This window comes from Carassius gibelio, chromosome B5 (assembly GCF_023724105.1).
Source record: "Carassius gibelio isolate Cgi1373 ecotype wild population from Czech Republic chromosome B5, carGib1.2-hapl.c, whole genome shotgun sequence".
NCBI classification, from domain to species: Eukaryota; Metazoa; Chordata; class Actinopteri; order Cypriniformes; family Cyprinidae; genus Carassius; species Carassius gibelio.
Window position 1 is genome coordinate 31,032,305 of NC_068400.1, and position 14,364 is coordinate 31,046,668.

The 14,364-nt window shown below is 37.7% G+C and overlaps 2 protein-coding genes across 4 annotated transcripts; one reads left to right on the forward strand and one right to left on the reverse strand.

The window, feature by feature from the left end:
• Nucleotides 1-2,147: 2,147 nt before the first annotated feature.
• znhit1 (zinc finger, HIT-type containing 1) lies at nucleotides 2,148-5,298 on the forward strand. 2 transcript variants are annotated; one of them, XM_052557443.1, is made up of 5 exons: nucleotides 2,148-2,301; nucleotides 2,479-2,661; nucleotides 2,785-2,864; nucleotides 3,262-3,431; nucleotides 4,686-5,298. In XM_052557443.1, exons 1-5 carry the CDS (start codon nucleotides 2,280-2,282, stop codon nucleotides 4,705-4,707), a joined length of 477 nt encoding a protein of 158 aa, XP_052413403.1. In that variant the 5' UTR covers nucleotides 2,148-2,279; the 3' UTR covers nucleotides 4,708-5,298. The 2 variants fall into 2 exon arrangements, with proteins under 2 accessions (XP_052413403.1, XP_052413404.1); XM_052557444.1 differs by having other exon boundaries at nucleotides 2,479-2,649.
• Nucleotides 5,299-5,406: 108 nt separating this feature from the next.
• LOC127958543 (diacylglycerol O-acyltransferase 2) lies at nucleotides 5,407-10,564 on the reverse strand. Of its 2 annotated transcripts, none has more exons than XM_052557442.1 (8): nucleotides 10,087-10,564; nucleotides 8,006-8,101; nucleotides 7,759-7,866; nucleotides 7,215-7,285; nucleotides 6,888-7,092; nucleotides 6,622-6,796; nucleotides 6,157-6,337; nucleotides 5,407-5,960 (listed from the first exon to the last, which is right to left on the reverse strand). In XM_052557442.1, the coding sequence occupies exons 1-8, from the start codon at nucleotides 10,226-10,228 to the stop codon at nucleotides 5,883-5,885; spliced, it is 1,056 nt and encodes a 351-aa protein (XP_052413402.1). In that variant the 5' UTR covers nucleotides 10,229-10,564; the 3' UTR covers nucleotides 5,407-5,882. The 2 variants fall into 2 exon arrangements, with proteins under 2 accessions (XP_052413402.1, XP_052413401.1); XM_052557441.1 differs by having other exon boundaries at nucleotides 6,153-6,337; nucleotides 10,087-10,557.
• Nucleotides 10,565-14,364: the final 3,800 nt, after the last annotated feature.

Below are 14,364 nucleotides of genomic sequence, written 5' to 3' on the forward strand. Positions count from 1 at the left end.
ATATGTATGTGTAAGAAGAATGTAAGTGTGTGAAAGCAAGAATATATGTATGTGTAAGGAGAATGTAAGTGTGTGAAAGCAAGAATATATGTATGTGTAAGGAGAATGTAAGTGTGTGAAAGCAAGAATATATGTATGTGAATGGAGAATGTATGTGTGTGAGAGTGCCAGAATGAATTATGGCTTGTACGGCCCCTCATATGAGGACAATTCCTGTGCCCTCATAAACTAAATGGCTTAAGAAATACTAAACTGTGTTTAATTGAATTATTAAACATATGGGAATAGAATATACAATATGGAAAACTGTTACGTCTATGGAGAGTCCCATAAACTACATATAGAGAGAGAATTAAAAAGCAAGATAAACGTTGCTAGAAACATCATACATCGCTCGCTGTTCCTGTCAGAGTTCAGCGAGTTTATCCCCCTGGTCAATAGTCCACATTCGCCGTGGCGCTGCCGTCTTTGTCTTTCTTCTTCTGTGGTTTTCCTAGTTCATGATTGGTCAACTTCAGATAGCTCAACAACCGCACACGTCACAAATTCAAACTGATTTTATTTCGGACTCCGTGTGCAAAGGCCTTCATTGAGAAAGAGCTCAACTTTCACTTTCGTCTTATAATGTTATGTGCTAATAAATGTCTAAAAATACAGTGACAAGACATTACGTCTGTTTTATAACATTTTGCGCTTAGAAAATAAACAGAAAACCTTAATATTTGAATCATTTATTTATCCTAGCCTAGTAAATTGATAGTCTCTACAGTAATAAATAGGTTATAGTAATAAAGTATCGTGTGTAATAGTAGGCTAGGCTATATAGATTCTCACAAATGATAAAATCGTTTTCTTTATTATTGTACCTCAAATTATTTTTCATTTATTAATATAGGCTACAACAAATATTTTTAATAGTATTTTAGGCTATGTAATAATATCTATAAGTTTTTTTTTATCCAAAAGTACAAAATACAAAAACCTGTGAGCTCAATAACCTTGACCAAAGTTTATTCTTCTGATAAGGTTTTCCTTATCCATGAACCCATTCAATTGGTGTTTAACTAATCCCACTTGTAAAATCTCATAAACCCATTCACAAGTAAAGTTCACTCAAATCTTACTGCGGGATATTTAAAACTCATAAAAATACTTGAAGGACATACATTTCTTGCTGTGTTCACAGTATCTTCAAAAGGCTGAGCTTGTTGCGTTGTAAGTACAATTGGGGCCCTCTAGTGGACCTCGATAAGAATAGGTCGAGAAATCCTGCAGTAACCTACCTGAGACTGCAGGTTCAGGACTGCATTTATAGGACTTTTTTTGTGACCGCGCCACCTGGCCAATTCTGAAAAAAACACTGGTTCTCATTTAAAAAATCCGGGCAATCAATAAATTAAGCCGAAAGATAGATTTTGATAGATAGAAAGACAGTACTACCAACTGTTTTAGTGGGAGGTAGGAAAATCTGACAGGTTTAGGACAAATCAACAGAACACCGGCACATACCAGATAGTAGGAAATGAAATAGCTGATAAAGGAAGATTTTAAAAAAACTTGGTGGATGTTAAGGCACCTTTCGGAAGAAGTGAGATAAAACCAATGATTAACAGGAAAGATGTAACAAAGATGGGAGAACAGCAGCTTATGATATTTTAAAATCATGTGGGGGAAAAAGAACAGTTTCATGGAAGGCATAGAAAGGAAGAAGTAATGATTTATAGATTAAGGATGGGACATACACCGCACTAAATTCTACACCTGCATTAAAGGGGAAGCATGAAAATGGTATGTCTGATGAAAGTGATGTTTCTGAAACAGTAGAGCCAGTGCTTTAAATATGACGATCCACATAAAAGTATTTTTAGTAATATAAGGAATAGGCTAGTAAACATTGTGAACCTTCTAGGAAAGGTTCTGAGTGATAATGAGATGTTTACATTTTTAGAGCTTACAGCACCAGACCACAGGATTTATGACTAAAGTGTCTGAGGATGAGGATCATGACTGCTCATCTCGGATGTTGGGGAGCCCAGTGCAGTGCGGAAGCTGGAGGAATTGAACCACGCAGCGCCTGCTGAAACTTGGGCTCTGGTCATCTGGGGTGGGTGGGCCATTACAAATTATTATTATTATTTTTATTTTTTATTTTTTGACAGGAATACAGATTCATCACCTATGAGTGTAAGATATAGGCCTACAGTAGGTGGCGGTAATACTCCTAAGGAGTGAACGGCCATTGAACAAAAAGAAGAAGAAGAAGTGGTAAACTTCCGGGCATGGCGGAGAAGAAAATAGCCGGTAAGTGTCCTTTTCTTTTAAACTTCTGTAGCCTATCCTTTGGCTGATAACAGTGTATGGCAAAAATAAACTAATTAATTAATCGCAATGATTGTCAATTTGCGGCCAAACATGTGAACAGTCTTGCCATGCGTTGCTATTTTCTTACCATGTAAACTGACGACTTGTCCTCCTCAGTCCGTTCGCAGGATCCCAACCAGCGGCGCGTGCTGGACAGCGCGACGCGCCAGCGCCGTTTAACCCGCCAGCTCGATGCTCTCGAGAAAGACAACTTCCAGGACGACCCTCACGCGAGCCTCCCGCAGCTCGTCAAGCGGCTGCCGCAGTTCGACGAGAGCAACGAATCCGGTAACGAATCGAGTCGGTGTTGTGCATCACTCCCCATCTTTTTGCTCGTATTAAATCTTTCTTTGCGAACTGTAACCGACGCTGACTGTTGTGTTGTCTGTATTGTTCTCATCTGATGACGTTTTATTTTTCAAGGCAAGCGGAGGAAGAAGACAAGGGGTGATCATTTTAAACAGAGGTTCCGCAAAAACTTCCAGACTCTTCTGGAGGAGGAGGTAACGCATGTCCCTCACTAGTACTGCGTGCTGAGAAACATCCAGAGGGAAAATCTCGCACACTTTTCTTGGGTGAATGCATGACACATTTAGAAAAACAATAACATAAAAAACTTAATGCTTTTAGACCATCAAAATATAAATTTTGACCGTTAAGCACTCTTGTTTCTGTTATTCTGAAAAGGCTGTAATTTAAGTGTAAAGTCATAATTAACGTTAATACAGTAATTAGTACTACTGTTTAGAACTTTTTGTTAAAAAAGTCTTCAAAAGTAAAACGTCTGTAGGCGGTGTAAAAAATGTTGTTATAAAAATGGGCTTAAACAACATATTTCATCTTCTCTTTTTGGAATCCTGGATATGTTTTTGTACCTCTTACTCACGTTTTCTCTTTCAGGACTTGAGTGTTAGTGAGGGTCCAAACTATCTGACGGCATGTGCTGAGCCCTCCAAGTTCCCTCAGCGACATTTCTGTGCGGTGTGCGGCTTCCCATCAAACTACACTTGTGTGTCATGTGGAGCTCGCTACTGCTGTGTCCGATGTTTAGGAACACACCACGAGACCAGGTAACGCACTCGCTCACACATGTAACTTATAACAGGAATACCAGATAATACCAAACACAAAGAATAACACACTAACACCACAAGAACGCCACAAGAAAACACCACACACTAACGCTACAAGAAAAGGTGACATTAATCAAACAATTGAGCTAAAAATGAAAATTCTGCCGTTGTTTACCCCATGTAATTTCCAAACCTGTATTACTTTATTTTCTGTGGAAAAAAAAAATATTTTAAAGAATGTTTACCGATAAGAAAGTTAATAAGGTTTAGAACAGTAGGAGGATGAGTAAATGACAACAGAATTTTCATTATTCATTTGAAGGTATAGTTCACCCAAAAACTTAAATTGTGTCATTATGTATTCATCCTCATGTTATTCCAAACCTGTGAGAACTTTGTTCATCTACGGTGTGCATTGTGGGACTCATGAGTGCACGTCGTAGACTGACACGGAAGAGAAAAAATTGTTGATGTTGTTATTTTTTCGTCATTTTATGCACAAAAACTATTCTCATTACTGATTATAATGACTTATCACGCCATGTAAACATAAAACCATTTTTGCACTTGTGATCGGAGAAAAGACAAATAACAAGCGCTACTCTACCCTGCTCAAAACTTGCATTTGATTAGTTAGTGGCAAATTCTTTAAACATAAAAACATACCTAAAGGCTGTGAGTCAGAAGTGCCAGACTGTCCTTGAAAAGATGGAATTGCCCCACTTTATAGAAACAACCGTTTAGGCTACTCTCCCAGGAAATAGTCCTCCATAAAATGCACTGCACACACTCAAATATTTGCATTGCACTGTTCTGGAAGAGTGTTGTAAATACAAATTAACCTCTGCCATTTAAACGATGTGTTTTAGGAGGGCGTGGATGAGTCTTGACTTTTATAAACAAAATCTATTTGCGTTTGAGACTTTAGTCTTTGCAACTTTAGGGATTTTATCTATGCACAAACAGCTTGTAACACTCCAAAGTGAAACATGAAATCGCATCATATGACCCCTTTAATGACAACTTTGATCCTGCAGTGTGGCATGCTCATACAGTCTGACAAGTAACAATCGCAAAGGACTATTAAAAATCTTAAAATGAAAGAATTACAGAATTTTCATTTTTGGGTGAACTACAGTATCCATTTTAAATGATGAAAGACCTTTAAAATAGATCAAATACTTAAGGTGGCATATGGTAAAATAATAGTGCTAGGCTAGATGAAATAAATTGCATTCCTTGTCTTTTCAGGTGTCTAAAGTGGACGGTATGATTTGTTCCTCCCAACTGAACTATCAAAATCAAAACAAGCTTATGGGTCAATCTGCACACTTACAAGTTCCTCAGACACATCACAGTCATTTGCCTGCACAAACATATTGAGGTAGAAATCACTAGAATAATATTTGAATGTATCTGCATTGCTGTAAGGGTAGGTTTAGGGTTTATATCTTTATACAACAAATAGGGTGCACTAAATTTGAAATTTCACATAATATGAAGAAGCATATAAAGTGTTTGTCTAAAAATTAGGAGCTATTCTAGTATTGTAATAAGAGTTAATTCTATGGCAAGCTTTGGCTTGTTCTTAAATAGAGAATGCAAGAGGAAAAACTGCTATTTAAGTGTTTTGGAGTAAATGACCACAATTGGCAGAAAGGAAGAACTCTAATCTTACCGTTACAAAATGTTTGTTAAAAAGCAAAATGCCTATACAGAGATTTCTTTATAAAAATTAAAGGAACCTGAAATTTTGTAATTCAACACAAAGTATTGCTTTTGTATGTAAATATGTATAAATAATTGTTTCTCTTACTGTTATAAAATGTTGTTGTCTGAAATAAATGACTGGAAGTGGTAAAAATTTGCTTGTTTTATGATTTGTTTTGCAAGAAGAAAGGTTATTTTCAAGAATTTGCACTTTAAAATGCCACTGATGAATTTAAGGAAGAAAAAAACATCAATATGCATGTATAAATCATTTATATTTTTTATTTTTATATAATTATTAGCTGAAAATTCTATTTTCATACTTTTTTAAAAATACCCTTTATACATATTTTCAATATGTGCATTAACATGTTTTAAATGTCCATCATTGTGATAAAGTTGATAAATCCTTTCTTTTTGGATGAATACAATTTTTTTGGTGTGTGTGTTCCTTTATAGCACATATGCAGCTCCATAGGAAGAGAGCGTCATTCTGTTGAGATCCCAAACTGCATTCATTCATTTGGTCCACTTTTGTGCATCATTTTGGAGAACCAAAAACCTAAACCGTTCACATGAAAACAATACAGAAATAAGTATATTTCAGTCCCACATCATAATTCCAGCAGCTGTTTCAATAACTTTGTGCTTTCCAACATTTCTAAATGAAGCGCAGCTCGTGTGTGTCAGCCAGTCCACAGCTGGTTTTGTGTCTGTGGAAAAGTTCAGACAGAGCCTTCATGTATAAACTGTGGTAATGATCCACCTGTTCCTGCGATGGACTGTCAAGCTGAGGCACAGTAATGGGACGGCCCACTGAAAGAGACAAAAGACCAATGCATTCATAGAACATACCAAAAAGTGATACTCCGTCTAAAGCACAGCTCTGCAGTTCTATTCATTTCAGTAGCATACAGATGAAAACGGTTTCTATGAACAACATATCGATTTTTTACAAAATAAAAAATCATAAAAATATGATGTGAAATGCAAGTGTTTTGAACTGACCTACAGTGGTGACGGGGTGTCTGTATGGCAGAAGCAGCCAGCGCCCCCCAGTGAAGAGACATGGGGCGAAACCCATAATTCGCTTAAAAAGAGCCTGCAGCCGTCGACCAACACTGCCCTCGGACAGAACCACCTGTGGGAACAGCTCGTTCTCTCCAAAGGAGTACACAGGAACCAGGTCAGCCCTGAGTGAACAGCAACAAGACACAGGAGATGTAGTCAAACATGTTGAAATGAGAAGTTTTTCATGAGTTGGCAGCTGCTGCTTATGTGTGTGCTTTTTAGCATTTTGAGTTAGCTTATGTGAATATGTATATTCATTGTATTAATATTACTATAGTAATTTCAGTCATCTGATGGCGCCTTGGAAGTGCTGAGGCCCCATAGTGGGCCCCGATCCCTGGTCGAGAATCACTAGTTTAAGTTTATTTCAGTCAATCTTCTTGTCTTGTTCTGGTCTCTTTCTTACCCATGTTCAAGGGCCAGCCGTACAAAACCCTTCCTGTGTTTCATGACTAAAGTGTTTACTCCTGGAGATGAGGTAAGTGATTCCTCTGCCCCACCAATGATGATGACTACAGCATTACCCACACCAGTACGGCTCAGCAAGTAATCTAAACTCTTCTTACTCACAGGCAACAGACCTGAGAAAGAGAAATAGATGGAGAAACACTTCATCCTTTTTCAATGTCGTCTTCTCTCTCATTGAGTCTCAATTTAACTTTCGTTTCTGACCTGCAGACAAAATATACTCTCTGAGGAGAGGAAGGCGGAATAGTCCAGCCAGAATTGCAAGCGTGGGGCGTATTCCAGGAAAGGTTTCTGCAAATCCATTCCGGTCTGTGCTGAAACACGAGAATGCTCCCACACACATGATGCCATGGGGGTGACAACCCAAAATATAGTTCTTACTGGGATTCAATTCAGCAGTCTTTACTAGCTGAAGGAATGGAAAGTCAGAGAAGGATAGAGAGAAAAAAGGGGTGGGATACACAAAAAATTCAAGAGTTAAAGTCAAAGAACAACTGATGAGTTATGGCAATTACAGGGTGTAATGTTTACCTTCACAGGAAAATAGTCTCTGTAGTGTTTCCATACTTCCCAGTTTCTCACAAACTTTGTTCGTCTGCCACCTAGTGGACACAGGAAATATTAACATTTTGACACAATATTTTGAATTCTGTCAGACAGTGAAAGCTGTTTTAAGAATGAGGCTTAATTGAATTATTTGATCTTAGTTTAACCTGTGAATTTAGATGGATAGTTCACCCAAAAATGACAACTCTTTAGACTGACCATTTTGATATGACGGATCATTTTCTCACCCTCATGTCTTTCTAAACCTGTGTGATTTAGTTTTTTCTGTAGAACAGATAAGATATTAGGATGACTGTTGGTAACCAAACAGTTTTAGAGAATAAAAAAAAAAAACATTATTCAGAACGTCTTACCCAAACCAGAAAAGTAAGTCATCCAGGTTTTTAATGACATGAGTGAGTAAATGATTACATTATTTTCATTTTTAGGGGTACTATCTATTTAACTATCTACACGTGTTTGTGTGTACTGTTAAGAGTAAAAATTAGTGTTCCTATGATGGGTTGACCTCTTTCGGGTGTGTGCCAATCATAGAACTGCCATGAGAAGTAGAGTGTGGGAATGAGCCACAGAGAGGTGAACATCAAATAGATCATCAACAGCAGACAGGCCGTTCCTGCCAACACACACATTCAGAATTAGTTATAATGTTACAGTGTCAATCTGACACACAATGGGAAGCCTCATGGAAATTTCTATTTTCTACCCAAAAGTATGTTTTTTTTTTCTGTGTGTGTGTGTACAACAGGATTTACCTAAAAACAGAAATGAAAGCACCCATTGTAAAACACTTATATCCTCGATGAACTCCTTCCACTGAGACTTGTCCTCCTTCCCCTTTAACTCTGAAACTGGAAAAAAAGAGAGGAGAAAACAGATTAAGGTTGGTAACACATTCTTCTCATTTTTCTTGTAACAGCTGATCACACATCACCCCAGATGAACTGTTATTTGAGCAGGCCATCTAATTCGCTAAAATTAAAGAAGCAAATGTTAAAAAAGGATATGGTCAAATGTCACATTTGAATAAAATTGGAGATTTCGAAAAAATATTTGCAACCAGGCACAAGTATTCGATGACCTGAACCTGTGCAGACATCAGTCTTCAGATTCAGACTGACTCAGTGTAAATCTGTGTCATACAAGGTCAAATATATTTACTGGGCAATCTGGACGTCACATTTCAGCAGGCAGCAGGTTCAGAAATTAACCAGGGCTCAGCACAAAAAGGCCACAGAAAGTCACTAAAATGCCCAATAAATCTAAAATGTTGGGGCAGAAAAATGGCCTGTAGTGAAAGTCAATTACAGATATTACAAATTAGATTAAAAATGTTACCACTTAAAGTGATACTCCATCCCCCAAAATGAAAATTTTGTCATTAATCACTTACCCCCATGTCGTTCCAAACCCTTAAAAGCTTTGTTTATCTTCTGAACACAATGTAAGATATTTTGGATGAAAACTGGGAGGCTTGTGACTGTCCCATTGACTGGCAAGTAAATTACACTGGACGCAAATGGCATATGCTATTCTGTGTCAGCCGCGACAAGACTTCTATGTGTATTTATGCTTTGATTTGAAGAAAAAACAAAACAGACAAATTGTTGAATATAGTCGTTTTTTTTTTGTTTTTTTTGCGTACATAAAGTATTCTCGTTGAACCACTGATGGAAGATGGACTATTATGGAGATGCTTTTCATACTTCTCTGGACCTTGACAGTGTAATTTACTTGACAGACCCTCGGTTTTAACAACATTTTAAAAGGTTTGTTTTATTTGGAAAAACAATGTGTTTGTGTCTCAATGTGGTGTCATGTTGTTCCTCAGTCAGAAAATCACCTTCAATTCAAGATGTAGACTTTGGGTGTACATAAGCCGTAGGTATGGTAGCATACACAATGAAAAAAAAAAGATTTAAAGAAGAATATAAGTTTACTGTAAATTATTATAAATGTATATTCATTATTCCAATTATATAATTGCTTATAATTACTGTGAAAATCAGTAAAAAGAGGTTTCCAGAAATTGTCATATCAGTTATATGGTTTGATGTTTTATATGACATTTTAGGTTTTGTTCATGTTTGTAACATTAAGTTTGGGTAATGTTACCCTGATGTTATTTTGTGGATAATGCTGTACACTGTTTGCTGTGTTCTGTCTATACAGTTTAATAAATATTGCTCTTAAATGGCCACATTTTAATTAACTTTAATTCAGCATGCAGCATTCCATTTTACAATCTGTCTTTATGGTGCTTATCAGCATCAAAATCTAGATATATAGAACTTCAAATAGATAGCCAAATTAACATAAAATCGTTACTGGTGTAGGATATAGTTATCCCAGAATGCCTCTCATTGATCATTAAATTGCCGAATTTCAACGTGACATTCGAAACTAACTTGTTATAGGTAAAGATGACTAAAGGACGTGTCATCGAATATGTAGGCTACAAATCTGACATCTTGACCCAAATTAAGGCATTGATATTGTGTCATGTGAGCTTCCAGCCATTCAAATCCATTGCATTTATTTTCTAAATTGCGAAATATGTGCACTACGTCTGCATACTTACAACGTTTAGTGTTACGACAGTGTAACGACAGACCAATACGATAATTTTATTTAAACATTTAGGCCTATTGATTAACAAGATTTACAGACATAAAATGTACAACTTTTCGGTTAAAGCTACATTTGAAATAAATTTCAAATTTCCTGGCAAACATTTGAAATGTTGTCGTACCCTACATTTGAAATCATTTTCTAATGTGTTGTAGGCTATAGTTCGGTCAAATCCTGTACCGTACTGAAATTCGTGAGAGCCTACCGTTATCTGTTCCCATTAAATGGCCAATTTTAGTGATTCCTGTAGCAAACGATTCCTCTTCCACACCTTCCCCGACAGAAGCCTCTCTTGTTTCTTGTTTGCACTTTGATCGGTTCAATTGTTCAAAGAGATAACGATTCATTTTCTAATCGCGTCATTGTAAATGTATGTGGGCACTTAAAGGACTGGCTATCTGGTGTTTATCTCCAACCACTTACGAATCCGCGTCAGCATGACTGAAAGCCGTGGAAGTCACCCTTTTCCTTAACAGAAATCGTAAACAATAAACAAATCTTCGAGTCTTTGTTGGCATTCATAGACAACGAATACGCCACAAACGCCTTCTCTTATGTCAGAATAAGACACAGGATCGTGAGATATCGTTTAAATAACCCCTGCTACGCGGAAGGGCCAGCGGCGCAGTTTTGTTGAATGAACACTCCTCGCCCGCGTGGGACATCTGTAGGAGGGTGGAGCGAATGTGCGCGCGCATGCAGCGCAGAGCAGACATAGCGCTGCATTTAAAAATGTTACCTAGAGCTTGCCATTTGTTGCTTCATGATCTTCTTAGGAAATATGGTGTTTTTGTTCTTTTCAAGTCAAATCTGTTTTTCTAGTAAAAAAGGTGAACCTTATAGTTTGATATACAATATTTTGATATAAATAAGTCTAACCCACATCCAATATTCAATTTTGCATATAATATATTAGTCAAGTCAGCTGTATTTATATAGCGCTTTATTTTAAAATAATAAATTCTTCTATAGTTGATGTTTCTCATTTTATTTCGAGAACTGGCAATCTGCACTGTTATGTTATCGTTTTGGTTGCATGGTGAACAGTCACATATGGCTGCAGCTGACTGTCCATCCAAAAGTTGCCCATGAAGCAAAAATTTGAAGCACTTTTGAGTCAAGAAACAAGCATTGTAATGAAACGTTCTCCAGGTATTTTAGACCTCAATTTGTTTTATCCCATCACATTCATGTCACAATTATGAATCAACATATAAAACTGCCAAATGTTCTTTATACTGTAATTATATGATCACAATTTAATAATAATTTATTTAATGTGTTTATTGTTGTCTATACATAACTGTATGATTTGTAGCTCAAAACTTTAATTTGATAGTCACCTCTGATAGCAGATCAATCTTTAATTGTAAAAAAGCATTTTCTGTAAAGTTGCTTTAAAATCTATTTTTGTAAAGTATTATTTACATAAAATGAAAATGTGAATCATGAGAATGCAATAGACTAAAAAAGTTAAGGAGCTGTTCAGCTAACATTTAATAATGTGTCATCTTATTTTATTAATTTATAAGTTGTGTTAATTTGTTAAAACTACATGGTTTATTTCTTTGATTTGACTTAACTCGATGTCGATCAGAGTCTGGCAAAGTATATTTAGCCCTGGATTAACAATATAAATTATAGGATATCGCTAGTCTTAATTTTAGGCATTGCATTAAACTTATGTCTTGATATGAATCCTTCAGTTTTATGCACCAGTTCTATTGATTGTGCAAAATGAGCTGGATCAAAAGAATTTGTTCACTATAGTCAATGAGAATTGCCTTTTAATGAAAATTTTACATAAATCCTTATTTAAAAGTGAAAGAATTGAGGAACCCATTTAATATATACCCATACAGAAATACTTCCAACCACATGAATAATTAGTATATTTTTTTATACATTTCCGTTTAGTAATTTAGCAGACATTTAATCCAAAGCGACTTGCAAATGAAGACAATAGAAGCAATCAAAACCAACAAAAGAGCAATAAAAATTTGAGTGCTAACAAGTATCAGTTAGCCCAACGCAGTTTTTATATATACATTAGTGCTGTCAATCGATTTAAAAAATCACTAATAAATTTAAAAAAAAAATCTGAAATTAATCTAGATTAATCCCACCTAATCTCAATAATAATCACAATAATAGTACGTTAAATCTTCAAATTAATGTACAAACAACATAAAGACATTATATTTTTTTATATACTTTTATACTAAAGGCCAGTATCACTGAAACCAATACTACTGATGTCTCTATAAAACAGCCCCCCCCCCCAATAATTGAGACTTTAAAAAATAACTAATTTAAGTGAACTTAAAACAATCTTCACATAAACCTATTATAATGTCATATTTACCTGTCCCCTTCAGCAGAAATATACAGAAATTTAAGTTATCAAACACTAAATTCTAATTAAATATCGGGTTAGGGTTAATACTCAAAGCTATAAAAGTTATTTCTTTCCTCTTTTTTCTTTTATTACTAGTGTCATGATCCGGTCACTGAATTTATGTTAAATCACCACCAGAGGTCATCATTCACAACAGACTCTCTCTGCACCAATCACATTCACCTCATAACAATTACACCATGCACCTGAGACCATTTACATACACACAGCGCAATCAATCAGACACACTTTATAAGCACTGGACATCCTTTCACACACTGCCGAGTATTCTTCTGCACACATACTCCTCTTCTAGTGATAGCTGCGATACTAAGCCATTCCGTGTTGGTTTTCATAGTCTTATCTTAGTTTCTAGTTTTCATAGTCTAGTCTTTTTCCTGCCTTGCCTGCTTTCTCGTGTTTTGACCCTTTGCTCTGGATTCTGGATTACCCCTCTTTCTTAGTCCTCTGGATATTGTTCGTTCATCGTAGACCCACGCTTGCCCTAGGATTATTCTTATGTCATGCCCTCTATATACCTGTTTGCCATTGTTTGACCCAGGCCTGTTATGACCACATCTCTGTCCAATAAAAGCTTGCACATGGATCCGCATATCTCGTCAGTCTCGTTACAGAATACTCAGCCACACAAGGATCCAGGATCCACACAAGGATTTTTCTGAGGAACATTGGCAAGGTATGGACAAGGCAAGAATTTTGTTAGCCCTTTGGCAGGGTCCACGATCACTGGAGAACTATATTCAAGAATATTTAGCAATTGCACACCATTCAGATTTACCAGACTGTCTTTTGAACCTCTTCACGTCTCTGCTGAACTTCCAGAGGCTCATCACATCTTGTCTGTTGCACCCAGACCCTGGAGGTCAGCTTTTCAGTATCCCAGACTGGCATCCAGCATGGAGGATCCACCGCTGCTGTCAGTAAGAGCAGCTGGTATCCCTAAACCAGCCCGCTCAACCCCTCCTGTTCAGGAACTAATTCCCCAGTCTAAAGTGCTTCCCATGATAGGGATCATTTTGTTGCATTTGGCCTTTATACACCACTACTGAAACTCTAGAGGTGGTGACGTCTGCTGCAGTTCCTCCAGAGGTGGCGGCACTCACTTCAGCTCCTTGTATGGTGGTGGCGCACAGCAATTCACTTTCATCCCGTTATGTCACTGTCAAAGGAACCATTGATAAACCTTGTTTCTGCCCTACTAAAAGGACTATTAATGAACTCCCACTGTTTTCTGTAGGTACCACTGTAGAACTTCCAGAGGTGGCGGCATCCACTGCAGAACCTCTAGAGATGTCCTTGGTATCAAACTGTGAACTCTTGTCCTGTCACGGCTATGGAGGCCATCTATGAACTTCCGTTCTGTCCTAATATGGCTATAGAGGCTGTCAGTGAACTCCTGTCCTGTCACGGCTATGGAGCCGGTTATGTCCCTGAGACCAGGAATGCACTGCCTGTGTTGTCTGTCTCTGCTTTCTCTAGGCCCTAGTCTCTGCCATGGGTCCTGGCCCCATCTGCTCTGCCCTGGTGGGCTCCAGTTCTGCCTGCTCCGCCCTGGTGGGCACCAGTTCCACTTGCTCCATCCTGGGGGGCTCCAGTTCAATCTGCTCTGCTGTGGCGGGCTTCTGTCCCATCTGTTTGGCTGTGATGGTCCTCTGCTCTGCCCTTGTGGGCTTCAGTTCCATCTGCTCCGCCCTGGTGGGCTTCTGTCCCGTCTGCTCTGTTATGGTGGTCCTCTGCCACTCCTCTTCCATGTGGACTTGGCCCTCCATGGCTTCCCCCTGTTCCTCCTTCGTTCCACCACCCTCCGTGATTGTATCGAGTGTCTGGAAGCTGCTCCTTGGGTGGGGGAGTTATGTCATGATCCGACCACTGGACTTCCATTAAATCTCCACCAAAGGTCTTCATCCACAACACAGACTCTCTCACTACACAGTGCATCCTGGACTACATTTCACATGCTCCATTGCACCAATCACATTCACCTCATAACAATCACACCATGCACCTGAGATCAATTATGCACACAGCACAATCAATCAGACACGCTTCATAAGCATTGGACTT

Bases quoted from the DNA above. Each gene is read 5' to 3' on its own strand.
- LOC127958543 (XM_052557441.1), bottom strand. From the start codon at position 10,228: ATGAATCGTTATCTCTTTGAACAATTGAACCGATCAAAGTGCAAACAA. The intron at 6,797-6,887 runs GTCAGAAACGAA...TCTCTTTCTCAG, and splicing joins AGAGTATATTTTGTCTGCAG to GTCTGTTGCCTGTGAGTAAG. The intron at 5,961-6,152 runs GTCAGTTCAAAA...TGTCTCTTTCAG, and splicing joins ACACCCCGTCACCACTGTAG to TGGGCCGTCCCATTACTGTG.
- znhit1 (XM_052557443.1), top strand. From the start codon at position 2,280: ATGGCGGAGAAGAAAATAGCCG. The intron at 2,662-2,784 runs GTCGGTGTTGTG...TTATTTTTCAAG, and splicing joins CGAATCCGGTAACGAATCGA to GCAAGCGGAGGAAGAAGACA. The intron at 2,865-3,261 runs GTAACGCATGTC...TTTCTCTTTCAG, and splicing joins AGACTCTTCTGGAGGAGGAG to GACTTGAGTGTTAGTGAGGG.